The sequence below is a fragment of the Euleptes europaea genome, chromosome 3 (genome assembly GCF_029931775.1).
Source record: "Euleptes europaea isolate rEulEur1 chromosome 3, rEulEur1.hap1, whole genome shotgun sequence".
Lineage (NCBI taxonomy): Eukaryota > Metazoa > Chordata > Lepidosauria > Squamata > Sphaerodactylidae > Euleptes > Euleptes europaea.
Window position 1 is genome coordinate 121,382,103 of NC_079314.1, and position 25,915 is coordinate 121,408,017.

The 25,915-nt window shown below is 48.6% G+C and overlaps 1 protein-coding gene across 1 annotated transcript in view; it reads right to left on the reverse strand.

Moving 5' to 3' along the window:
* AHCYL2 (adenosylhomocysteinase like 2) overlaps positions 1-25,149 on the reverse strand; it is a 47,810-nt gene extending 22,661 nt beyond the window's left edge. Inside the window, exons 1-5 of the mRNA XM_056845883.1 lie at positions 25,003-25,149; positions 18,453-18,561; positions 3,681-3,824; positions 1,701-1,801; positions 646-748 (exon numbers count right to left, since the gene is read on the reverse strand). Coding sequence (XP_056701861.1) covers positions 646-748; positions 1,701-1,801; positions 3,681-3,824; positions 18,453-18,561; positions 25,003-25,056 — 511 coding nt within the window. The 5' untranslated portion in view covers positions 25,057-25,149. The remainder of the gene's footprint in view (positions 1-645; positions 749-1,700; positions 1,802-3,680; positions 3,825-18,452; positions 18,562-25,002) is intronic.
* Positions 25,150-25,915: the final 766 nt, after the last annotated feature.

Sequence of the window (25,915 nt, forward strand, 5' to 3'; positions counted from 1 at the left end):
CCCCACCCACTTCCTAAAAACATTTGGCGGGCACTGGAAAAAATGTCCAGAGCAACGACAAGCTGCTTCATGATATGAGCAACCGCAAAGCCTCAGGAGGAAGTCCCCTTTCTGAGACCCCGGTATAGTTGGGATTACCAGGAAGATTCTGCCCCTAGAATCATAGAGTTGGAAGGGACCACCAGGGTCATCTAGTCCAACCCCCTGCACAATGCAGGAAATTCACAACTATCTCCCCCACACACCCCCAGCGACCCCTACTCCATGCTCAGAAGATGGCCAAGATACCCTTCCTCTCATCAACTGCTTAAGGTCATAGAATCAGCAATGCTGACAGATGACCATCTAACCTCTGCTTAAAAACCTCCAGGGAAGGAGAGCTCACCACCTCCCAAGGAAGCCTGTTCCACTGAGAAACTGCTCTAACTGTTAGAATTCTTCCTAATGTCTAGACGGAAACTCTTTCAATTTAATTTCAATTTGCTGGTTCTGGTCCAACCTTCTGGAGCAACAGAAAACAACTCCCTGAGCTGTAAGTTCTTTTCCTTTCACCCAGAAGCGACCCAATCTCCGTCCAATCACTCCCTGGCTGCTGCACCGCTGATGCTTTACGTGAATTTAAACCAGGAAGCCACGAATCCTTACCGCTCTCAGCCAGGGCGGCAGCCACTTCGTTGAGGGTGGAGTAGATGTTGCAGGCAGCCCACCGGCACTGAGCACCCAAGGCACCGAGGGTTTCCATGAGAACCTGCGCTGGAGAGAAAGAGGAGTGAGCCAGGCAGGTGGGCCTGGAATGGTCCGAGCTCCCTTGGATTCAGAGGGAAGGAGGTTCGTTCATGGAGATAGTGCTCCCAGCTCACAACAGCAGCAGTGGTATGCAAGTCTGCTCACACATGAAGCTGCCTTATACTGAATCAGGCCCTCGATCCATCAAAGTCAGTATTGTCTCCTCTGACCGGCAGCGGCTCTCCAGGGTCTCAGGCTGAGGTCTTTCACATCACCTACTTGCCTGGTTCCTTTAACTGGAGATGCCGGGGATTGAACCTGGGACCTTCTGCATGCCAAGCAGATGCTCTCCCACTGAGCCACAGTGTTGCATGGAGTTCACCACATCCCCAGGCATATCTTAAGCACATGATGATGGAGGTTCTCTGGGTTAGCAGAAAGGCAGAACAGGGACTTGAGATCTCTCCCGACTTGGATGGGGTTATCCTCCTCTTGAAAGTATTTCTTCACACAATGCATAGTTAAATTGTGGAACTCCCTGCCCCAAGATGTGGTGATGGCTGCCAATTTGGAAGGCTTTAAGAGGGGAGTGGACATGGAGGAGAGGGCTATTCATGGCTACTAGTCAAAATGGATACTAGTCATGATGCAACCCTCTTCTCTCCGGGATCAGAGGAGCATGCCTATTACATTAGGTGCTGTGGAACACGGGCAGGATGGTGCTGCTGCAGTTGTCTTGTTTGTGGGCTTCCTAGAGGCACCTGGTTGGCCACTGTGTGAACAGACTGCTGGACTTGATGGGCCTCGGTCTGATCCAGCAGGGCTTTTCTTATGTTCAAAGGAAAGGAAAGGAAAGGAAAGGAAAGGAAAGGAAAGGAAAGGAAAGGAAAGGAAAGGAAAGGAAAGGAAAGGAAAGGAAAGGAAAGGAAAGGAAAGGAAAGGAAAGGAAAGGAAAGGAAGAAGCCAAGGCTTACCGCAGTCTGGGCAGTGATATGCGTACAGCCCACGATCTTGGCTCCGGCCAACGGCTTCTCTCCCTGAGCCCGTTTCCTCAAGGCCATAAGTGCAGGCATTTCTAGAAGGAATAAGAAGTAGAATTGGTTTTTATATGCCGACTTTCTCTACCACTTAAGGAAGAATCAAACCAGCTTACAATCACCTTCCCTTCCCCTCCCCACAACAGACATCCTGTGAGGTAGGTGGAGCTGAGAGAGCTGTGACTAGCCCAAGGTCACCCAGCTGGCTTTATCTGGAGGAGTGGGGAAACAAATCCAGTTTACCAGATTAGCATCCCCCACTCGTGTGGTTGAGTGGGGAATCAAACCCGGTCCCCCAGATCAGAGTACACTGTTCCAAACCACCGCTCTTAACCACAACACCACACTCTTAACCACTACACTACAAAGGAGAAATTCACAAGAAAATAGGCTCCTGGAGAATGAAGGGCTCCTGGGACCTTCTGCATGCCAAGCAGATGCTCTACCACTGAGTCACGGCCCCTCCATGTTATCCACCCTTGCATTTCCTTTTCAGTTTCCCTTGCGACAGCTGAAGAGGAGCAATGTTAGGAAGAGACCCCTGGTTCAGGCATATAACCATAAAAGTGTGTGATTGTGTGTGGGGAGGAGATTTATAGAATCATAGAGTTGGAAGGGACCACCAGGGTCATCTAGTCCACAACTACCTCCCCCCCACACACACCCAGTGACCCCTACTCCATGCCCAGAAGATGGCCAAGATGCCCTCCCTCCCCGGAGTCCGTTTTTCTTAGTTCAGCAGAAATGCTGCATCGACCGCACTTTTGCAAGAGATCCTCAAAGGTGCTCTCGGAGGCAAAAACGGGTTACTTCCTGTTTTTTAATAGCCGCTGTGCAAGTTATTTCCTTGCTGACGTTGAGAACTTGGCACCATCCTCTATATGACAGCCCTTCAAGTACTTGAAGATGGTTATCATATCCCCTCTCAGTCTTCTCCTCTTCAGGCTAAACATACCCAGCTCCTTCAACCTTTCCTCATAGGACTTGGTCTCCAGACCCCTCACCATCTTTGTTGCCCTCCTCTGGACATATCCCATCTTTCTGAAATTGAGGTGCCCAAAACACAATTCTCTAGGTGAGGTCTAACCAGAGCAGAGTAAAGTGACAGCATCACTTCGCGCGATCTGGACACTATATTTCTGTTGATACAACCCAAGATAGCATTTGTCTTTTTAGCTACCACATCACACTGCTGACTCATGTTCAGTGTTTGGTCTACTAAGACCCCAAGATCCTTTTCACACTCACACTACTGCTGAGACAAGTCTCCTCCATCCTGTAATTATGCATCTGTTTTTTCCTACCTAAATGCAGAACTTTGCATTTATCTTTGCTGAAGTGCATTTTATTGGTTTTAGCCCAATTCTCCAGCCTGTCAAGATCATCCCGTATCCTGGCTCTGTCTTCTACCTTATTTGCTACCCCTCCCAATTTAGTGTCATCTGCAAATTTAATAAGCCTCTATTCCTTCATCCAAATCATTTATAAAGATGTTGAACAACACAGGGCCCAGGACAGATCCCTGAGGCGCTCCACTAGTCACTTCTCTCCAAGTGGATGAGGAACCATAAACAAGCACTCTTTGGGTGCGATCTCTCAACCAGTTACACATCCACCTAACAGAAATAGGATCTAAACCACATTTTCCCAATTTGTCAACAAGAATATTATGTGGAACCTTATCAAAAGCCTTACTGTCTCCCTGGAGGAAATGGCAGCTTTGGAGGGTGGGCTCCATGGCGTCACATCACTGCTGAGGTCCCTCCCCAAGCCCCGCCCTCCCCAGGCTCCATCCTAAAGTCTCCAGGAGTTTCCCAACCCAAAGCTGGCACCCCCACGTGAGGGGAAAAAGTGGGAAACTGGTGCCCGCCAGGGCCAAGAGTTCCTAGTGAGCTAAAAGGGCCCGCCCTGCCTTACCCTGTTCGGCGATTTCAATTTCACGGCGCCCAAACTCGGCCTGCTTGATGTTCTTCACGCAGAAGTCGCTGCTGCCCTTGGAGTTTTTCTGCTGTTTGTCCCGGGGGGAGGTCTCATCATCGGAACTGTCCGTGTAGGAGGCAGCTAGAGGAGGAAGGCAGAAGTTTACTCGCCGCCACATTAACTCGGGCAGGCACCAAACATTTTTTAAAAAGCAGAATTAGGATACTTATGATCAGTGGTCCAGCTAGTCCAGCATCTCGTCTCACACAGTGGCCAACCAGTTCCTCTGGAGGGCCACCTACTGCCTGATCCTTTTAACTGCATCACCTACTGCCTGATCTTTTTAACTGAAGATGCCGAGGATTGAACCTGGGACCTTCTACATGCCAAGCAGACGTCACCCGTCCTCAAGGCAAGCAGCAAAGAGCCACACTCAAATCATCCAGCCTGTGCCGCACAACAACAAGGCAGAGCTTCTCTTCAGTGTTGAACAATCCCTCACCAAGGTGCAGAGGAGGGACAAAGTCCACAAGAAAGCCAGTGTGGTACAGTGGTTAGAGTGTCAGGGCAAAAACACTGTTTTGTCTTGTGATTCTCCTGTGAATGTAGCGAATCTCCGTTTTGTAAACACATGGTGGTCTCCCGTCTGCAGGACCAACCCACTTCTGGTGCAATACTTCCCCGGTTTTCCAATTCCTGTGTTGTCTCGAATTAAAAAAAAAGAATCACTGCCATTGTGATTGCTTCCATGCATTTCAGCGGGCGGGTCGACTCCCCTCCCTACCCACCCATTTCACTTTCCGCTCCCACACCTCCCAGTGGGGGGAGGGGGGGCGGGAACTTGTGGCTATTCCTAGCTGACACCTCCTGGCCCCGCTTCCAGTACCAGGTGAGGAGGAGTGTGAGGAGGAAGCTGTAAGCCCGCCCTTGCCTGCCGAGGTTGGGGTGTGCTGGGTGTGAGTGTGTGCGCGCACCGTGGGGTTGACAGCGCCTTCTTCTCCCTGCTGTCTGACTCTTTTTGTTTGTCCCTCTCATGTGTTCACCTTTTTGATCTCAGGACAGAAAAGCGTGAGACATGAGAGGGACAAACCGCTGACATCCTAGCCATGCGTGAACTAGGATCCGGGAGACCCAGGTTGGTATCCCCACTCTGCCAGGCAAGCTTGCTGGGTGACCTTGGTCCAGTCACACACTCACATGAACACACATGAACACATGAAGCTTTCTACTGAATCAGACCCTTAGTCCATCAAAGTCAGTATTGTCTACTCAGGCCGGCAGCGGTGCTCCAGGGTCTCAGGCTGAGGTCTTTCACATCATCTACCTGTCTAGTCCCTTTAACTGGAGATGCCGGGGATTGAACCTGGGACCTTCTGCATGCCAAGCAGATGCTCTGCCACTGAGCCACAGCCCCTCCCCTAGCTTGACCTACCTGACAGGGATGTTGTGAAGATAAAATGGAAAGAATCATCTAAGCTGCTTGAGGTTCCCATTGGGGAGAAATGTGGGGTACGAATGAAGTAAATAAATAAGATCGAACATCAATTGAGATCCAAGTTGTGCATTCAATAGCTGAATGCAGGCAATTAAGAACATAAGAAAGGCCCTGCTGGATCAGACCCAGGCCTGTCAAGTCCAACAGTCTGTTCACACAATGGACAACCAGGTTCCTCTAGGAAGCCCACAAGCAAGACAACTGTAGCAGCATTATCCTGCCTGTGTTCCTTTACAGCACCCAATATAACAGGCATGCTCCTCTGATCCTGGAGAGAATAGGGATGCATCATGACTAGTAGCCATTTTGACTAGTAGCCATGAATAGCCCTCTCCTCCATGAAGATGTCCACTCCCCTCTTAAAGCCTTCCAAGTTGGCAGCCATCACCACATCCTGGGGTAGGGAGTTCCACAATTTAACTATGCCTATTGTGAAGAAATACTTCAATTTACCAGTTTTGAATCTCACCCTCCAGCTTCAGCAGATGACCCCAAGTTCTAGTATTATGAAAGAGAAAAGCTTCTCCCTATCCAATCTCTCCATACCATACATAATTTTATAGACCTCTATCATGTCTCCCCTTGTTGTGTTAAGTGACGTCAAGTCGCTTCCGACTCATGGCGACCCTATGAATGAAAGTCCTCCAAAATGTCCTATCTTTGACAGCCTTGCTCAGAACTTGCAAATTGAAGGCTGTGGCTTCCTTTATTGAGTCAATCCATCTCTTGTTGCGTCTTCCTCTTTTCCTGCTGCCCTCAACTTTTCCTAGCATGACTGTCTTTTCCAATGACTCTTGTCGTCTCATGACGTGACCAAAATACGATAGCCTCAATTTAGTCATTTTAGCTTCTAGGGTCAGTTCAGGCTTGATTTGATCTATAACCCACTGATTTGTTTTTTTGGCAGTCCACGGAATCCATAATACTATTTTCTTCACTATTTTCTGCCAATAATGTAGTGTCATCGGCATATCTCAAATTATTAATGTTCCTCCCTCCAATTTTCACTCCACCTTCATCTAAATCTAATCCAGCTTTCCTAATGATATGTTCTGCATATAGATTGAAGAGACAGGGAGATAAAATACATCCTTGTCTGACACCTTTGCCAATTGGAAACCATTCTGTTTCTCCATATACTGTTCTAACTGTGGCCTCTTGTCCAGAGTACAGGTTGCGCATCAAAATGATCAGATGTAGTGGCACACCCATTTCCTTTAAAACAAGCCATAGCTTTTCATGATCTACACAGTCAAAAGCTTTGCTGTAATCTATGAAACACAAGCTGATTTTCTTCTGAAATTCTCTCGTATGCTCCAGTAACCAGTGTATATTTGCAATATGATCTCTAGTGCCTCTTCCTTTTCTGAAACCAGCTTGAACATCAGACATTTCTCGTTCCATATATGGTAACAGCCTTTGGTGGAAGATTTTGAGCATCCCTTTACTTGCGTGAGAAATTAATGTGATGGTCCGATAGTTGCTGCAATCTTTGATGTCTCCTTTCTTGGGAATTTGAATGTAATTGGATTGTTTCCAGTCTGTGGGCCGTTTTGTTTTCCATATCTGTTGGCATATTCTTGTCAAGATTTTGATGGACTCCGTTTCTGTGGCTTGGAATACCTCTATTGATATCCCATCTGCTCCTGGTGATTTGTTTCTCCCGATTGCTCTCAATGCAGCTTCACTTTCTAAAACTGTAGGTTCTTCTTCAAAAGATTTTTCTTGGAAAGAATCTTTTATCCTTTCATCTCTTCTGTATAATTCTTCAGTGTATTGTTCCCACCTTTTCTTTATTTTGTTCTGTCTTAATTCTTTCCTGTTCCAAATTATAATTCAATAACAATTGATATAATTTCGCTATAAGATCTTTATTCTCTGAAATTAAGATGGTCTCCAAATTTGACTTCTTCTCTGCAAATCCCATTTTTTGATCTTTTTTTAAAAATATCATTCAACTGATAATATTTAAACCAATCTAACATATCCAACTGTTCTTTACTTTTTAATATCCATTGATCGTTAATTTTTTGTATATACTCCCGGTATGGTTTACAGTTAGGATCTCTTGATGGACCTCGAAAAAGCTTCCATTGGGTTGAGCCATCCTGGAGTTTTAGGTTCAAGTCCTCTTTTATACCTTTTCCAGACTTGTAACAACTTGTAACAGACTTGATATTATAACGTGATGGTTGAAATCTTTATTTATCTTATCTTTATCATACCATAGGTATGCATGCCATCCAAATATTGTCATTTGGTTCTATGAGAATACATACCATATCGTCTGTGTATGTTCTCACTTTGTACTCATGTACACCTACTCTAACCCCCAGTAATGAACTATTTTCTCTTATCCTTCTATTCAAAACTTCAAAAACTAAGATAAATAAAAGTGGGGAGAGGGGACAGCCCTGCCTAGTGCCCTTTTGTATTTTTATCTCTGATGTTTTCTCCCCTAAACCACAACTCTTAACCACTACACCAAGCTGGTGTACCAGAACTGTACACAGTATTCCAAGTGTGGTCTCACCATAGGTTAGTACAATCTACCAGATTTGTACAACCTACCATTGTTCCTTGCAAGCAATTGCCTCTCCTTTTCTTTAAATGATGCATGGAATTACTGGGCCACTGCTCTAGAGAGATACCGGAAAACAAGCTTGCAAAGTCCTGACGTGGTTACCAAGGAGCGCACTTGTGAAGCTGCCTCAGACACTTGGTCTCTCGTGCTCACTTGGCCTATTCTGACTGGAGGTAACTCTCATGGGTCTCGAGGTCCTTCCTTCACCTACTACCTCTGCCTTTTAATGGAAGATGCTGGGGACTGAGCTTAGGACCCATCTGGATACAAAGCACGGGTTCTACCTCTGAGCCACAGCCCCTCTCCAAACAGAGACTCCATCGGGACAATGCTCACAGGTATTCACCTACGCTTTTGCAAGACTACAGATGAAGAGGAGGCAATCTCAACTCCGACGGCCACTGCTTCTCACCTCATCGCCAACAGCCTTTTTACAGAGCTTTCCCCTCCCTCGAAAGCCCCCTCCCCCCCGGTTCCAAAATGTAACCTGCTCCATGTGCTTACTCGAATGCCGACGCCAAGTTGTAAAGGACGCCGACGTCAAGCCGGGGTCCAACCTCGACGAGATCTGAGCCACCTGAGAACGAGCAGAATTCTCTTCAGCATTCCACAGGTCGGCCTCTTCTGGGTCCACTCTCTCTTGGTCCATTATCTCTTCTTCCTCATCTGAAAAGGGCCCTGTGTACTGTAGCCAGAGACCCTCCTGGACCTCTTAGGCAAATCAGCCATGTTCAGGGGACAGAGACAAGTCACAGACCATAATTGTGACCTGGGGTTCCAAAGACCGGACGGAACCGAGTGTCGTATTGGCTGGGCTGTTTCTATTGACTTGCCTGTACGGTGGCCATCTCGCAGCAGCAGGAGAACCCAACTCTGAAGGACGGGGAATCAGATGGGCACTAGGAAGGTGTTTGGCACCTGCAGGTACCCCGTTGGTCATAATTCCACATTGCCTCCCGCCAGCTACATTTTTTACCTGAACCCTGCCATCTGTGCACCTTGCCTGACCCTTGATTCTGCCGCAAGGCCAAATGTACTAAAATGCGTACATTTGCTTAAACTGACACCGCTCATTCTAACTGCAACATTTGGGTCTGACGTTTTCAAGTCACAGCTGACTTATGGCGACTCCATGGGGTTTTCAAGCCAAGAGACGTTGAGGTGGTTGGCCATTGCCTGCCTCCGCGTCACAACCCTGGTGTTCCTTGGAGGTCGCCCATCCAAATACTAGCTGGGGTCGAGTCTGAGAGCGTGTGACTAGCCCAAGGTCACCCAGAAAGTTTCCATGGCAGAGGGGATTCGAACCTGGGTTTCCCGGATCCTAGTCCAACACCTTAACCACACTGGCTATAGATGTTGTCTTAATGAATGAGATGCCTCTCTTTGTCTAGCCCAGGAGCTTCTCTTTGACTCCTCCTTCTCTTCCTGGGCCCTTTGTGTTCTCTCTCTCTCTCGGTGGACCTGCAAGGAGCAGAACGCACCTACAGGTCTCTCCTGCAGAGCTCTGCCATCTTACCTACAGACATGTGCAACCAGATTAGATGGCCACTTGTGATAGGGAACGGTATTCTTTAGATTAGGCTTCTTTCTCTCCTTTCGACTGCAACGTGGAAGTGAATTTGATCTACGCCAATAAATGTGTTACCTTTTTTCCAATATACTTGTTTGGAGTTTAATTACTGCACGAGAAACCCCAATTCGATGGCTGTGCAACTTTGTATATTAACTAATGCATATTTCCGATAGTCTTTACTACGGTCATCATAGGCCATTCCAGCAAAAATGTGATCAACACTGTAAAGAGTACATGCTACTAATCCAAGGTACTGGCCTTAGAAGAAGAAAAAGAGTTGGTTTTTATATGCTATCTCTACCACTTAAGGGAGAATCAAACCGACTTACAATCACCTTCCCCTCCCCACAACAGACACCCTGTGGGGTGAGGCTGAGAGAATGTGACTAGCCCAAGGTCACCCAGCTGGCTTCATGTGTAGGAGTGGGGAAACAAAACCAGTTCACCAGATTAGCGTCCACCGCTCATGTGGAAGAGTTGGGACTCAAACCCGGTTCTCCAGACCCACCACTCCAAACCACCATTCTTAACCACTACACCACAGAATGCCAACAGAAGCTAGCCTATCACCATATTTCTGTATCTCTTCTAAAGGGGAAGGATGAGGATCCACGTTTCCCAGGCAAAGTATGCCTCTTACTGAAGGAGATATGCTTTTCCACCCCACTCCCCATGATATCTGGAAGCACGAGGAGAAGAAGGGTGCCATTTACTCCTTCCAACTGGACTCTTGGTTCAGAGAATCAAAAGCTCTCTTCTTTGGGAATGTCGATTATTGTACTCGGCCGGGGCTTGACAAATCCCAGGCACCAGGTTGCCATGGAGCTTAGAAATTTCATTGTGGTGCCTAATGGTTTTTAATTAGAAAATATACATAAAGCTGAAGACTGAAATATAAAGAAGAGTTTTTTTTTAATATGCTGACTTTCTCTACCTCTTAAGGGAGAATCAAACAAGCTTAGAATCACCTTCCCTTCTCCTCCCCACAACAGACACTCTATTAGATAGGTGGGGCTGAGAGAGCTCTAAGAGAGTTGTGACTAGACCAAAGTCACCCAGCTGGCTTCATGTGGAGGAGTGGGGAAACCAACTCGGTTCACCAGATAAGAGTCCGCAACTCATGTGGAGGATTGGGGAATCAAACTCAGTTCTCCAGATTAGAGTCATGAACATATGAACACAAGAAGCTGCCTTATACTGAATCAGACCCTTGGTCCATCAAAGTCAGTATTGTCTACTTGGACTGGCAGCGGCTCTCCAGGGTCTGAGGCAGAGGTCTTTCACATCACCTACTTGCCTGGTCCCTTTAACTGTAGATGCCGCGGATTGAACCTGGGACCTTCTGCATGCCAAGCAGATGCTGTACCACTCATAACCACTACACCATGCTGGCTCTCAAGTCTAGAAGAATAATAATTGGTTTTTATATGCCGACTTTCTCTGCCTCTTAAGGGAGAATCAAACTGGCTTACAAGCAACTTCCCTTCCTGTGAGGGTCTCTGTCTTTGTGTCTCTGCTTTCCATCACCTGCGGTGTTATCAGTGAACTCGTAAAAGCAGTTCACACCTTCTGGTCTCAGGCGCCAGGCCTGATGGCCCATGTATCTTCCCCCCCGCTGTTCTTCCTGCCAGTACTCCCTCAGGCCGGTGCGGCCTTGGAAGTGTGATAGCCGCACCAGACTTCCTGGGATCCGTCTGATGTTTTGTATTATGCCAAGCTTGTAACTTCCCATAACAATAAGTGTGAACCCCAGTGCCCCAGTGCCCTGGAGTCAATATATTCTGTAAACCCGTATAGCCCCTCACTTGCAACTTTCTACCTGTGCCTGTCTCATCTCCTGAAGGCTTCAATAAATCTATTGTTTCTGTATCAACGTCTGAGCAACTGATTTGGAGAAGCAAACTCAGAGAGGGGGATCTCTCACATTAAGTTGCAAGTCCTTGCCTCTCGGACTGCAGCTGTACCGCTTTGGACAGAATGTCAGCCGACGAGGACACCACTCCTATCCCCGATGCCCCCAAGGCTCCGGACGAGCCGGAGAAGCCGGACCCGAAGGAGGAGGGAGCCAAGCCAAAGAAACCGAAGGGTCGCGCCCCCGACCAAGATCGGGACGAACGTCCCCGGGGGCTTACTTATTGGCTGGACTCTCCCAAGGGCTGGTCGCTCTCGCGGACTGCGGCGAAGGATCGCCGGTTGGCCTTCCCCAGCACGGGACTCGAAGGGGACCCGGCCCGCAAAGAGGCCCTCATGGAGGAAGAACGAAAGCAGTGGCAGGAAGACCGCCGGGCTATGCAGGAGCAGATGGAGACCATGCAACGCGTAATGGGTGAGATGGCCACGGCCCTAGATGCGCTGAAGTTGCAACCTCCAGCCGGTGCTCCCCCAGACGGGGCGCCGGTAGGTCCGCCCGCAACCCCTGCCCCCCCGGCCCGTCGGGACCTGAAAGTCACGTATGACGGGTCGGGAGACCAATTGACCTTTTTTATGGTCCAAGTAGACATTTTTATGCGGGAACAAGGCCGAACCTTCGTTTCTGAGGAGTCCCGGGTGCAGTACGTGGCTTCCTTACTGCAAGGGGAGGCGGCTGCCTGGATGGTGTTGCAGTATGAACTCCGCTCGCCGGTGCTGCGAACCCTGGACGAGTTCATGGTAGCACTCCGAAACCGTTTTGAGGACCCGACTCTGGGTGAGCGGGCTAAAGCCTCCCTGATGCAACTGCGCCAAGGGACTAAGTCGGTGGCGCAGTATGCAAGTGAGTTCCAGTCACTGGCTAGCCGAATTCTGGACTGGAGTGAGGCTACCTTGGTACAATGTTTCAGGGAGGGTCTCAACCCAGACCTCCAACATTGGGCCTTCATGCAAGGGAACCCCCCGGATGTGGAAGGTTGGGTTCGCCATGCTGCTGACATCGAGAATCGCAAGCAACTCCTGAACTTGTCCAAGCAACGGCTTGGGCGAGACCCCAGACCCCGAGGTGACCGTGGCCGGGAACTCCGGCAAGGGGGTGGCGGGGGTCTCTCGGCCGCGGAACGCCGCAAGCGGTTCGAGGCCGGCGTCTGCCTGATCTGCGGGGGAAAGGGTCACTTTGCATCGCAATGCCCCTCTCGCTCAGGCCGTCCGACCCCCCCCCCCCGCCAAACCCAGGCCGAGCCGACGAAACCGGCCGCCGACAGCCAGCCTCGCCGCAGAAGTGGACCACTGAGCCGGCGCTCCGGCGCACCCTCCGCTCTCCACGCGCGCCCCCAGGATGGGGCATCCGACTCTACGGTCCCATCGGGGTCCCGGATTACAAATACCGTCTTTGATTCGGACGGCTCCCCGGAAGCCACCACCCCGTCCCCCTCTTCCAGCGAGGAGGAAGAGTGGGAACAGCCGGCAAAAAACGCCGTCGGTCTGCTGTAGAGGGGGCTCCGCAGCAGACCGCCCCTATCGTTGTGCAAGGAGCTCCACCGATGCACAATTAAAGGAGGGCCGAATCTTCACCAAACTGGACTTGGTAGAAGCCTACCACCGCATTCGCATCAAAGAAGGAGACGAACCCAAAACGGCCTTTTCCAGTTGTTTTGGGATGTTTGAGTACCTGGTCATGCCGTTCGGACTTTCGGGGGCTCCGAGTGTCTTTATGCAATTAATTAATGAAGTTTTGCATGATTTGCTGTTTCGGGGGGTGGTGGTATTTCTCGATGACATTCTTATTTACTCTGAGACCATGGAAGAACATGTGCGCCTAGTGCGAGAAGTGCTCCAGCGGCTGCGGGAGCACAAACTGTATGCTAAGGTGTCCAAGTGTGAATTCCACCAACCTTCTATTACATTTCTGGGGTATGTGATTTCCCACCAAGGGTTGGAAATGGACCCCGCCAAGGTCCAGGCGGTGCGGGACTGGGAAACCCCCACTACCCGCCGCCAACTTCAACAGTTTTTGGGGTTTGCCAACTTTTACCGGAATTTCATTCCCAACTTTGCCCAAGTTGCGCTTCCCCTCACTGCCCTGTTGCGTACCAAGGACAGGGGGGCTAGCGCCGCACTCCCCTCAGCCCGTCTGCAATGGTCTCCCCAGTGCCAGCAAGCTTTTGAACGTTTAAAGCTACTTTTTTCATCCGAACCCGTTTTGGCTCACCCGGATTGCACCAAGCCCTTTGTGGTGCAGGTGGATGCCTCGGATGTAGCAATGGGCGGGGCCCTATTGCAGAGGGATGAGGGGGGACGGTTGAGGCCATGCGCCTACTTCTCCAAGAAGTTTTCCCAGTCCGAAATCAACTGGGCCATTTGGGAGAAGGAGGCAGCAGCGGTCAAACATGCCCTTACCATATGGAGACACTTCTTGGAGGGGGCCGAACTGCCGTTCGAAGTGTGCACCGATCACAAGAATCTTGAGGCTCTCAAGGGAGCTAGAAAACTCAATGCCAAACAAATTCGGTGGGCCCAATTTTTTGCAAAATTCCGGTTCACCCTCAAACATGTCCCTGGCAAAGAAAATGCCCTAGCTGATGCTTTGTCACGACTTCCCCAGTATCGCAACGATTTCGATCGCCCCGTCGACTCCCTGTTCACTCCCGAACAGCGAGGGGAAGTCCCTGGCTTGGCCGTCACCACCCGATCCCAAGCCCGCCAACCGGAGACCCCCCCTACGCTCAAGGGTATCCCGGAAGTGTTCCAGCAGCGACTCCGGGACGCCTCCTTGCAGGAGGAGGAGCACAATCTCCTCCCCCCTGGCTTGGAACGAACCAACACTTGGTGGGTGCAAGGGGGGAAACTATATGTCCCATCTTCCCTTCGCAAAGAAGTATTGGGACTTGTACATGGGGCCAGGCTAGCGGGTCATTTTGGTTTCGTAAAAACGCTTCACCTGGTTCGAAGGCAATTCTGGTGGCCCGGTATGAGATCTGATGTGGAGTTGTATGTGCGCAGCTGCCCCACCTGCGCCACAGCCAAGAAACGGATGGGAAAACCCCCGGGGCTTCTCAAACCGCTTGAGAACCCCTCCCGTCCCTGGGAAGTCATCGCCATGGATTTTATCACCGACCTACCTCCTAGTCGGGGGAAAACGGTTCTCTGGGTTATCACAGACCTCTTTTCCAAACAGGTTCATTTCGTTCCATGTGCAGGTCTTCCTTCAGCCCAGGGCTTAGCTAAACTGTTCATCACGCACGTCCTCAGGCTACACTCGATCCCGAGGAAGGTCCTCTCCGACCGGGGGGTCCAGTTTGTTGCCAAATTCTGGCGGGCTTTCCTAAAGTTAATGGGAGTGGAGGAACAGGGCCTTTCTTCCGCCTATCACCCCCAAACGGATGGTCAAACAGAACGAGTAAATGCGGTAGTAGAATGTTATTTGCGCTGCTATGTAAATTTCCACCAGGATGACTGGGTTGACCTGCTGCCATTTGCCGAATATGCGTACAACAATGCGCCTCATTCCTCTACCGGCTTTAGTCCCTTCCAAGTTATATACGGGACGGATTTTGGCCCTTTCGGTTCTGCCCCCGTCTCGCCAGAGCTCCAGTCTACCCCTGATCTTCAGGAGTGGATTCAGGTGGTTAAATCCACCTGGCCATGGTTGCTCAAAAATCTGGAAAGGGCAAAAAGCAAGTACAAGGAACAAGCGGACAAACACCGGTCTCCGGGATGGGAACTCAAGGTGGGGGAGCAAGTCTATTTGTCCACCAAAAATCTCCGCTCTCTTCGCCCCTGCAAAAAACTGAGCGACCGTTATGTAGGACCTTTCCCCATTACCAGAGTAATCAACGAGGTTACCGTGGAACTGAGTCTCCCTAAGACACTCAAGGGGGTTCATCCAGTCTTCCATATAAGCCTCCTCAAACCTTATGTAGCAGCTCCCCAGTTCCACCCCCCTCCCGCTCATGAGATTCCTACCGTAGTAGGAGGGGATACCCATTTGGAAATATCCAAGGTTTTAGATTCCAAATGGAAGAAAGGGAAACTGTTTTACTTTGTTCGCTGGAAAAACCTTGGCTCCGCTCATGACGAATGGGTGGCCGCACCCCACATGGCAGCTCCTCGCTTGGTCCGAGAATTCCACCTCGCTTATCCCGATAAGCCTCGTCCTCCCGGAGGGGGGCCTTAAGGGGGGCAGAATGTGAGGGTCTCTGTCTTTGTGTCTCTGCTTTCCATCACCTGCGGTGTTATCAGTGAACTCGTAAAAGCAGTTCACACCTTCTGGTCTCAGGCGCCAGGCCTGATGGCCCATGTATCTTCCCCCCCGCTGTTCTTCCTGCCAGTACTCCCTCAGGCCGGTGCGGCCTTGGAAGTGTGATAGCCGCACCAGACTTCCTGGGATCCGTCTGATGTTTTGTATTATGCCAAGCTTGTAACTTCCCATAACAATAAGTGTGAACCCCAGTGCCCCAGTGCCCTGGAGTCAATATATTCTGTAAACCCGTATAGCCCCTCACTTGCAACTTTCTACCTGTGCCTGTCTCATCTCCTGAAGGCTTCAATAAATCTATTGTTTCTGTATCAACGTCTGAGCAACTGATTTGGAGAAGCAAACTCAGAGAGGGGGATCTCTCACACTTCCCCTCCCCACAAAAGACACCCTGTGAGGTAGGTGAGGCTGAGAGAGCTCTGAGAGAGCTGTGACTAGCCCAAGGTCACCCAGCTGGCTTCATTTGGAGGAGTGGGGAAACCAACTTGGTTCACCAGATTAGTCTCCACTGTTCATGTCAAGGAGTGGGCCCGATTCTCCAGATTAGAGCCCACCGCTCCAAACCACCGCTCTTAACCACTACACCACTCTGGCCCTCAAGTCTAGGTCCTAACGTTTTGGGGCTGGCTTCTAGAACCAAAGAAAATTTGTCAAGGCTCATTCTAGGCAACACCCTTATACATTCCTAAGGAGAAATTTGTATCTCCCCCAGGTTTTTCACAGCTACATGAAGCTGCCGAGCGAGGTCAGGAAGGCTCCTGCCCTCCGGGTTTTCTGCAAACTATGCAAAACTGAATTATCCCAAAGGGCTTTTCTGCACAGGTAATAGGGTCACACTGTACTGGTTCACAAACTTACTTGGACAAATGATTGGAACTGTGGTCTATGTCAAAGCTTCTTAAACTGTGGGTTGCGACCCCATATGGGGTCACGTAACTGAGTGTGGAGGTTGTGAAAAATCTGGCAACAGTAAAATTATATGTATAACAATTGTTTTAAAACAAATTTCTTTATGATTTATTATCAGTAAATGTTTGATTTGTATACCTGTTTTATATACCTATATACCTGGGGTTGCATAAAAAATTCTCGGGCAAAAAAGGGACGCGAGTGGAAAAAGTTTAAGAAGCCCTGGTCCATGAGTTGGAAGCGACCTGACGGCACTTAGCACACACACACATAGGCTGTTATTATTTCATTTCTGTAACCGCTTAATGTGTCATGCTAATATTTATGCTAGGAGCCCCGTGGCGCAGAGTAGTAAGCTGCAGTACTGCAGTCCAAGCTCTGCTCAAAACCTGAGTTCGATTCCGACGGAAGTCGGTTTCAGGCAGCCGGCTCAAGGTCGACTCAGCCTTCCATCCTTTCGAGGTTGGTAAAATGAGTACCCAGCTTGCTGGGGGTAAAGGGAAGATGACTGGGGAAGGCACTGGCTAACCAACCCGTAAACAAAGTCTGCCTAGTAAACGTCGGGATGTGACATCACCCCATGGGGCAGGAATGACCTGGTGCATGCAAAGGGGACCTTTACCTAATACTTATGCTATGCTTCAGTTCTTTCTGGTGGTTCCAGACTTCTAAAATCCTAATGCATTGGTTATTAAATGTCCCAATTTGTTGATGGTACTGACTCACGGTGTGTAATCCGTATGGAGTCCCTGTGAGAAAGGCAGACTATAAATAATGTTGTTTTTTTAATCCAGTGTTACGGAGAGTGGTGTCATCCACATGTTGGCTGACATTCAGCACTAGTCTTCTTTTCATCTCATCAGGTTCTGAATCCAAGCTCTGCAACAGAGTTGGTGTGTGTGTGAATGCTTCCCTTCCAACTCCACGATTATATGAACTAGAAAATTGGAGACTGGGATATGTTGGTTTCAGAGGGGCGGCTGAACTTTTATCTAGCTGTGGTATGTTAGCACCATCTAGTGGATATTGGAGAAAGCAAGAGGGGAAGAAATTTAATTTGGCCATGAGCAATGGACCCTACGGGGTTGCCACAGGTCATCTGTGACCTGAACACATGAAGCTGCGTTATACTGAATCAGACCCTTGGTCCATCAAAGTCAGTATTGTCTACTCAGAGCAGCAGCGGCTCTCCAGGGTCTCAGGCAGGGGTCTTTCACATTGCCTACTTGCCAAGTCCCTTTAACTGGAGATGCTGGGGACTGAACCTGAGAGCCAACATGGTGTATTGGTTAAGAGCAGTGGTTTGGAACAGTGGACTCTAATCTGGAGAAAAGGGTTGGATTCCCCACTCCTCCACATGAAGCCAGCTGGGTGACCTTGGGCTAGTTACACTCTCTCAGCCCCACCTATCTCACAGGGTGTCTGCTGTGGGCAAGGGAAGGGAAGGTGATAGTAAGCCGGTTTGATTCTTCCTTAAATGGTAGAGAAAGTCGGAATATAAAAACCAACTCTTCCTCTCCTTCTCCTTCTTCTTCTTCCTCTTCCTCCTCTTCTTCTTCTTCAACAAAAAACACAATATCATGTAGAACAGGCCAGTGTCTCGGGATTTAGACTTGGTGGGAGGATTTGGGTTTGATCAGCCAGTCTTGTGAATGCCTCAAACATGACCAAGATGGCAGCTCTCCCTTTCTCAATGTACTGCTTACAAGGGTTTCGGGCAGGGGTTCTCGAGCTTTTTGATGCAGGACTTAACTGCACATGGTTCTCTCCTCTCCGGAACCTGTTTGCAAAGTAACTCCCTGTTCCTTCTGCCTCCCCAACACAAAATGCAACAATCTCACATCGGTTAACGCTGAACAAGTTTATATTCTTTCATTTTTAGAACTGATAAATACATAGTATTACGGAGCAGAAGGATGCATTTATTTATTTACTTAATTTATATCCTGCCTTCTCTCCGGCGGAGACCCAAACCGGTTTTTGTTTTTGCCTCTTTATCCTCACCAACCCTGCAAGGTGGAGCCGACTGCAAAGTTACGTACCGGAGCTGTAGCTGTCTGTTGACGATTGGGAGATCGATCGGGACAGTGAACGGCGGCCAATCTTCGTGGGGCGCTTGTTGAATTCTTGCTTTTGGTCAGCAAACTGGATCTGGCAACAGAGAAACCAAAGAGAGGAAATAAGAGGCCAATCATCCAATCATCCTAGACTTTTCACTGGTGTCAAGGGAACGTTGCCTGAGCTGAGAATGAAAACAGGTCACAACTTCCTTCATGCAGACGCTATTTAACGAAAGATTTGCTGGCTGGGTTACTTCGCCATCCCCAGGCAAAGTACTTTTAACTCTCTGCCACTCACATCTACCCCACCGGACCAAAATCAAAGTGTTCCATCATAGAGTCATGGGCTATTTGGGTGCTGCCAAGCAGAACTACTGGGAGGGAAGGTGGCATGGTATTGCCTGATCTCTCTTTTTTTTAAATTTTAATTTCCAAAACAACCAAAAAACAAAACATACAATATACACACCTTATACATAATCAATACTCATTATCATTTACTATTTGGAGCAGTTCTAAGTCACTGAATCATAGCATCATAGAGTTGGAAGAGACCACCAGGGTCATCTAGTCTAACTCCCTGTACAATGCAGGAAATTCACAACTGCCTCTCCCCCACACAGCCCAGTGACCCCCTACTCCATGCCCAGAAGATGGCCAAAGTGCCCTCCCTCTCATGATCTGCCTAAGGTCACAGAATCAGCATTGTTGAGAGATGGCCATCTAGCCTCCGCTTAAAAACCTCCTCCCGAGGAAGCCTGTTCCACTCAGGAACCGCTCTAACTGTCAGAAAGTTCTTCCTACTGTTTAGGTGGGAAAATTCTATAGCATCCTACATAGTTCTAGAAGCTCAACTTTAAATCTTAAAAAAAAAAAAAAGCTTTAGCAAAACACAAAGGATTGCCCGAGCCCATCAGATCTCAGAAGCTATGCAGGGTCAGTACTTGGGAGGAAGAGCAACAAGGAAGATTCTACTGGGTAAGGCAATGGCAAACTAACTCTGCTTCTGACCTGCCTTGAAAGCCCCTTGCTGGGGTCACCGTAAGTCAGCTGCAACCTGATGGCGCTTGACACACACTCAAGCTTAACAACTAAAAATTGGATACTGGAACTCAAAAGCGTTCAAGCCTTCTCCCCGTTCCCACACAGGGGAAGAGCATTAAAAACTGGAAGGATTATAAAACTGGGTTCTGAAGTGGAGGAATTTGAAATATTTTTCAATCCCTTCCAGAAACCTGGGAGAGCTTGCCCCCTCCTTCTTTTAAAAGTCGGGCACAGTTCTGGGTAAAACAGAAATGGAGCCCTGAGAGAAACCCCGAGAGATTGGGGAAAGGGGTCACAGCGACCAAACCAAGCAATAGAACTTGTGTGAAGTGTGTAGGATGCAGTCCTTCAAAAAGCACCTGCTGCCCCAGAAATGGCTGGCAGCAAACTAGGGTGGGGGGCTTGGCATTTGACCACAGCAGCAGGAGGGATCAAAAGAAATGACAGTGGGAGACAGGGACCCCACACTCCACATTCATGATGGTTATGAATGGAAGCCTCGTTTGGTAAGTGAGTCCCTTTCTCTCTATGGCGGAGGCTAAGGAGCTAAGAGACAAACAGGTCTGTGCTACAGAAGATGAGTAGAACAAAACTGGACTCCAGTTTGCACCGTGAAGACCAACAGAATATTCCAGGGTATAAGGTGTTCTAAGTCAAAGCTTTGTCAGAAAACTCCCCACAAAAGCTAATACCCTGGACTCCAGATTCTGTACTACCCACAGTAGAAGCTCAGGGGGAAAAATCATTCCAGGGCACAAGAATAAGCATCCACCAGAATCAAGGTTATCTCTATGGTTTAAAATGTGCTAGTACTTATGGTAGGTTTAGACAACTAGACAATATTTCAACAGGGAAAAAGGGTAGCTGCTTGAAGGGTAAAGGAGCGCATAGATGGCAAAACCTGCTGATTTCCAACTCCTTACGAAAACTGTTTCTTGTGTTGGCATGACTCTAACGCAGATTTGCCACACAGCTAAAGAATCCTAACCATATGAGGTTCAAGAGCTTGCCGACTTTCTTTGGAAAACAGATGCTTCCCTCTGGAATCCATCCCCTGCACCTGTTTTCACACACTAAAGTCAGCGGAATCAAACCGGCAATTTCTCTGTAAAACAACAGATTTCTTTCCATGACCACAAGGGGGCAGGGCATCGAACTGTTCCAGCTACCCGCCAGAGATGGCAGGATCCTTTAGGTTTAGAAAGAAAATTACCGTGTATATATCATATCATATCATATCATATCATATCATATCATATCATATCATACTATTGATTTATATCTCCCCCCCCACACACACTACAGCAGGGTTCTGGGCAGGTACCAACAACATCTGTCATTAGATGAAAGACTGTATTGTAACCAATGTTTCCATGTCGGGCTGTAAAGGTTGGGCATAGGAGAGGACAACAAAAAGGCCAGGTAAATTATGTCAGAGGCTGGATGAGTGCAGAAACCTCCAGGGGCCCACACATGAACACACATGAACACATGAAGCTGCCTTATACTGAATCAGACCCTTGGTCCATCGAAGTCAGTATTGTCTACTCAGACCGGCAGCGGCTCTCAAGCAGAGGTCTTCCACATCACCTACTTGCCTAGACCCTTTAACTGGAGATGCCTGGGATTGAACCTGGGACCCTCTGCATGCCAAGCAGATGAGCTACCACTGAGCCACGGCCCCTCCCCTTTAATGCCTATATGCAGAACTAGAATTGGACACTTGCATGAACTCTGCATAAGTACTTTCGAACACTGAATCTGCATCCCCCCACCCCCAATCTTGACAATTTGGACAGAGGCACTCGATGGCTTGGCTTGGGTGGTCTCGAGAACAGCTTGTTTCTGAGGAATGACAAAGCACGGATCTCTGCGGCTCTGTATTCACCTTCCCCTTTGTGAGAGGCAGAATGCTTGATCAGCCGCGCTCACAACAGACGCAAAGACATTCTGGTAACCCACTTCAGGCTACCATACCAAGTACTTTTTCAACAGCCATCCTGTCTCTAGTGCATTTCCACCATCTGCTGGCGACAAGAACTTGGTTGGAGGCTCGGTACTTAAAAGGACAACCCAAAGGGAAAGAACACCTAGTCCTTTGTGCTTCTCCCTCCCCTTTCCAAAGAGAGAAAGAAGTGAAATCTCACTCTTTTCCTGTCCCAGGAGACCTAGAAGCAGGATGATACTGTTACAGGCTATGACATATTAGAGCATATTAGTGTTGTACATATGCAGAATTATTCAATGTAAAACCATATTTTTCATGAAAAACCATTAGAGGCTTGTCTTTCATTTAAAATGAACTTGCCTGGCTAAGAGACTCTTTTTGAGAACTCTTCTGGAATCCTACGCTTTCGGAAAACTAAATTTCTGGAATCCTACGCTTTTAGAAAACTAACTTTCTGGAATTCTATGCCTTTGGATTTTTTTCCCAATATGTCACTAACAATGACTGAAAACATTATCAAATAGTGTTATATAATGTTATATTGGGTTTTAAAGTTTAAATATGAAAGAGTTGTAATAGAATGTTGAAAATAGATTCATTTTGATCATGCTCTTTGGGAGATGAAGATGCTTATAAAATTAACCATTATAGAGGTATATTAAAGCTCAAAACTGTCTGTCTAAAGGAATAGCTATGATCAGCAAATGACCAGCTGGAAGAGGAAATCCTTATATGGTAGCCTGCAGGAAAGCAGTAAAAATCTAGCAGTAGGAATCCGGCTAAGTTGGAATACAGTGACTTTTGACAGTATTAATACAGGCAAGGAAAGGCTAGAAAGCTATATCTCCCTAAGTCTTTGGACTAAGAGAATCTCAAAGGAGATTGGCTTTGGGTATGTATTTCAGGAGGCAGCATCTCACTTGATCTTGTGGTCCCCGGTCCCCTCTCCGAAGTAGACCGCTTCGGAGCGTAGCCGTATCAGTCTGAAGCAGAAGAACTAGATTCAATTCCAGTAGCACCTCAGACACCCACAAGGTTTTCGGGTTATCTGAAGAAGGGACCTTTGACTCTCGACGGCTTACACCCCGAAAATCTTGTGGGTCTCTAAGGTGCTACTGGACTCAAGTCTAGCTCTTCTCTGATGATGATGAAGAGTTGGTTTTTATATGCTGACTTTCTCTACCACTTGGGAGAATCAAACTGGCTTACAATCACCTTCCCTTCCCCTCTCCACAACACACACCCTGTGAGGAAGGTGGAGTTGAAAAAGCTCTAAGAGAGCTGCAACTAGCCCAAGGTCACCCAGCTGGCTTCATGTGTAGGAGCGGGGAAACCAACCTGATTAGCGTCACCAGATTAGCCTCCAGCACTCATGTGGAGGAGTGGGGAATCGAACCCAGTTCTCCAGATTAGAGTCCACCGCTCCAAACCACCACTCTTAACCACTACCCTACGCTGGCTTCTAAGTTGGTTCCTATTATGTAATTTTTGGTTATGTTTAACCTGCCACATTAATACTTATGCTATGCTTCACCTCTGGCTGGTTTCCAGATTTCTACAATCTGAATCCTATTGCTTTGTCCATTCGATGCGCCCCAGTCTGTTGACTGTATTGACATTCTGTGTAATCTACCTTGAGCCCCGGTAAGTTGGACTACAAATGCAGTAAATAAATCAAATAAGTTCTTGTAGTTGTGTGAACATGGGGGCGTTTTTAAAATTGCCGTTACCATTTTTCTTTGGAAAATCGGCCGGGTGAGTATCCAACACCTGACTCTCATGCTGGCCTATAAGAAAGCTGTCCCCCAAACCAACCACGTTCCCCCGTGGCATGCAAGCAAGCGGCCTCTGTTACAGTCACTGGATCGCCTCTTGTTATACAAAACCAGACCGAGCAGGGATACCTGTTACAAAAGGAGCCTCGCGCCCCAAGAAATAAGAGCCCCTCCAAAGATAACCATCTGTTTTTCAGGCAAGATGATTCGCAGGCAATGAACTCCGGGACACCGGCCCACACACCGGTACTGCGACTCATGAGCCTGCCCTGCTTCCGCTTGCTCCAATTGGGTGCATGCTGCCTGTACACCTTACCATCGCAGACATTTGAAGCGAGAAGAAGCTTGATTTGGCAGAGGATGATGATTTTTAACACCACCGCATCCCACGCACAAGGGCAGCCATGGTTCCCTGGGATCTCCCTGCGCTATCTGCTTTCCGTCCAAGTGCGGAAACTAGGAACACACCTAGCCAGCGGAGGGGTGTGGGTGTTTCGCTTTCACCGCTGGGTCTGCTCCTCTTCCCCCCCGACACATTTTGGAGGTAAAGGCTGAGGAAAGACAAAAGCATATCTCTGGCACACCTCACCATCTTCCTGTTTGAGGCTTCTGCACTTGACCTCGTAGCCAGCCAAGGAAAGACCAGGCGGGCGTTCCCCGGGCTGGAGAGAAAGAGGATCCAGTTGCCTCCCAAAGAAAGGGGCAAGACAGCCAGACATAAGAACATAAGGAAAGCCCTGCTGGATCAGACCAAGGTCCATCAAGTCCAGCTGTTGGTTCACACAGAGGCCATCCAGGTACCTCTAGGAAGCTCACAAACAAGGCGACTGCAGCAGAATTATCCTGCCTGTGTTCCAAAGCCCCTAATATAATAGGCCTGCTCCTCTGATCCTGGAGAGACTACGTATGCATCATGACTAAGACCATAAGAACAGCCCTGCTGAATCAGACCAAAGTCCATCAAGTCCAGCAGTCTGTTCACGCAGTGGCCAAACAGGTGCCTCTATAAAGCCCATAAGCAAGACATAAGAAAAGGCCTGCTGGATCAGACCAAGGCCCATCAAGTCCAGCAGTCTGTTCACACAGTGGCCAACCGGGTTTTTCCAGGATGCTCTGCCACTGAGCCACAGCCCCTCCCCTAGCTTGACCTACCTGACAGGGATGTTGTGAAGATAAAATGGAAAGAATCATCTAAGCTGCTTGAGGTTCCCATTGGGGAGAAATGTGGGGTACGAATGAAGTAAATAAATAAGATCGAACATCAATTGAGATCCAAGTTGTGCATTCAATAGCTGAATGCAGGCAATTAAGAACATAAGAAAGGCCCTGCTGGATCAGACCCAGGCCTGTCAAGTCCAACAGTCTGTTCACACAATGGACAACCAGGTTCCTCTAGGAAGCCCACAAGCAAGACGACTGCAGCAGCATTATCCTGCCTGTGTTCCACAGCACCTAATGTAATAGGCATGCTCCTCTGATCCTGGAGACAATACATATGCATCATGACTAGTAGCCATGAACAGCCCTCTAAACATGTCCACTCCCCTCTTAAAGCCTTCCAAGTTGGCAGCTATCACATCCTGGGGCAGGGAGTTCCATAATTTAACTATGCATTGTGTGAAGAAATACTTCCTTTTATCGGTTTTGAATCTCTCACCCTCTGGCTTCAGCAGATGACCCCGTGTTCTAGTATTATGGGAGAGGAAGGACCCATCCCCAACCCCAACCCCAACCCCCACCGTGAACAAGCTCAAATCCCTCTCACCTGGGATTTCATCCCTGAGTCACCATTCACCTGGTACTTCTTCCTGTGTGGCATGGCGCCGCCGCTTACCTGCAGCCCTTCTCGCAACCCCCGCCCGTCCTCCAGAGAGGCAGCTGGCCATTCCTTTATACCGCCCCGAACCAGAGATCCTGTCTGCTCTGGTTTCAGCTCTTTTGACTCCGGGAGGGAAGATGGGGCAGAGGCGGGAGGGACGGAGAGGGAGAGAGGTTGCAGGAGGTAAAGAGGACTCTCTGCCGGGTTTCCGCCAGCTCTCTCTTCCCGAATTCCGTTCAGCAGAGAGAGAAGGCCAGTGTTTAATGAGACATTTCTACTTGACTGGTAAGGCTCTGGAGGGCAGGGACTTCTCCCCCCCCCCCACGGACCCCACCACGTACACCCCAACCCTCAATTTATTTTGCTCCCTTAATGTTTTGTTGTTGCGCAAATGCTCCCCTGACCTCACAGCCATTAGCTGTGGTTTCTTAGCATGGCCTGCCTCGTGGACGCATAACAATCGCTTATTTATGTAACTGGTACATTTCCTGGTCCGCTATAATTAACTTGCTAATTACACTCCTTTTATGTTGGGTCCCCCCCCCCAAAACCTCCCGCCTCTTAACGTCAGATGATTAGGTTTAAACACAAGCTCAGCTCGTTAGAATAAAGTTAACTAATGAACAACTGAAACAATGAAGGCATTTAACCGGCTAGGGTGGTGTACATGTGCGCGCCCCCTTTTAAAACACTGTTTGCCAGTACAGGGCCACAAGAGAGTTCCGCGCATTTGGAAGGGTCAAGAGCCCTTGCAAGAAAAGAAAAGAAAGAAAAGAGTAATTCAAGGAACAAAACCGGAGTCTTAACACCTGCTTGGCTGTTTTTGTCCTCGTTTTGGCACCTCCCTGAAAAAAGAAAG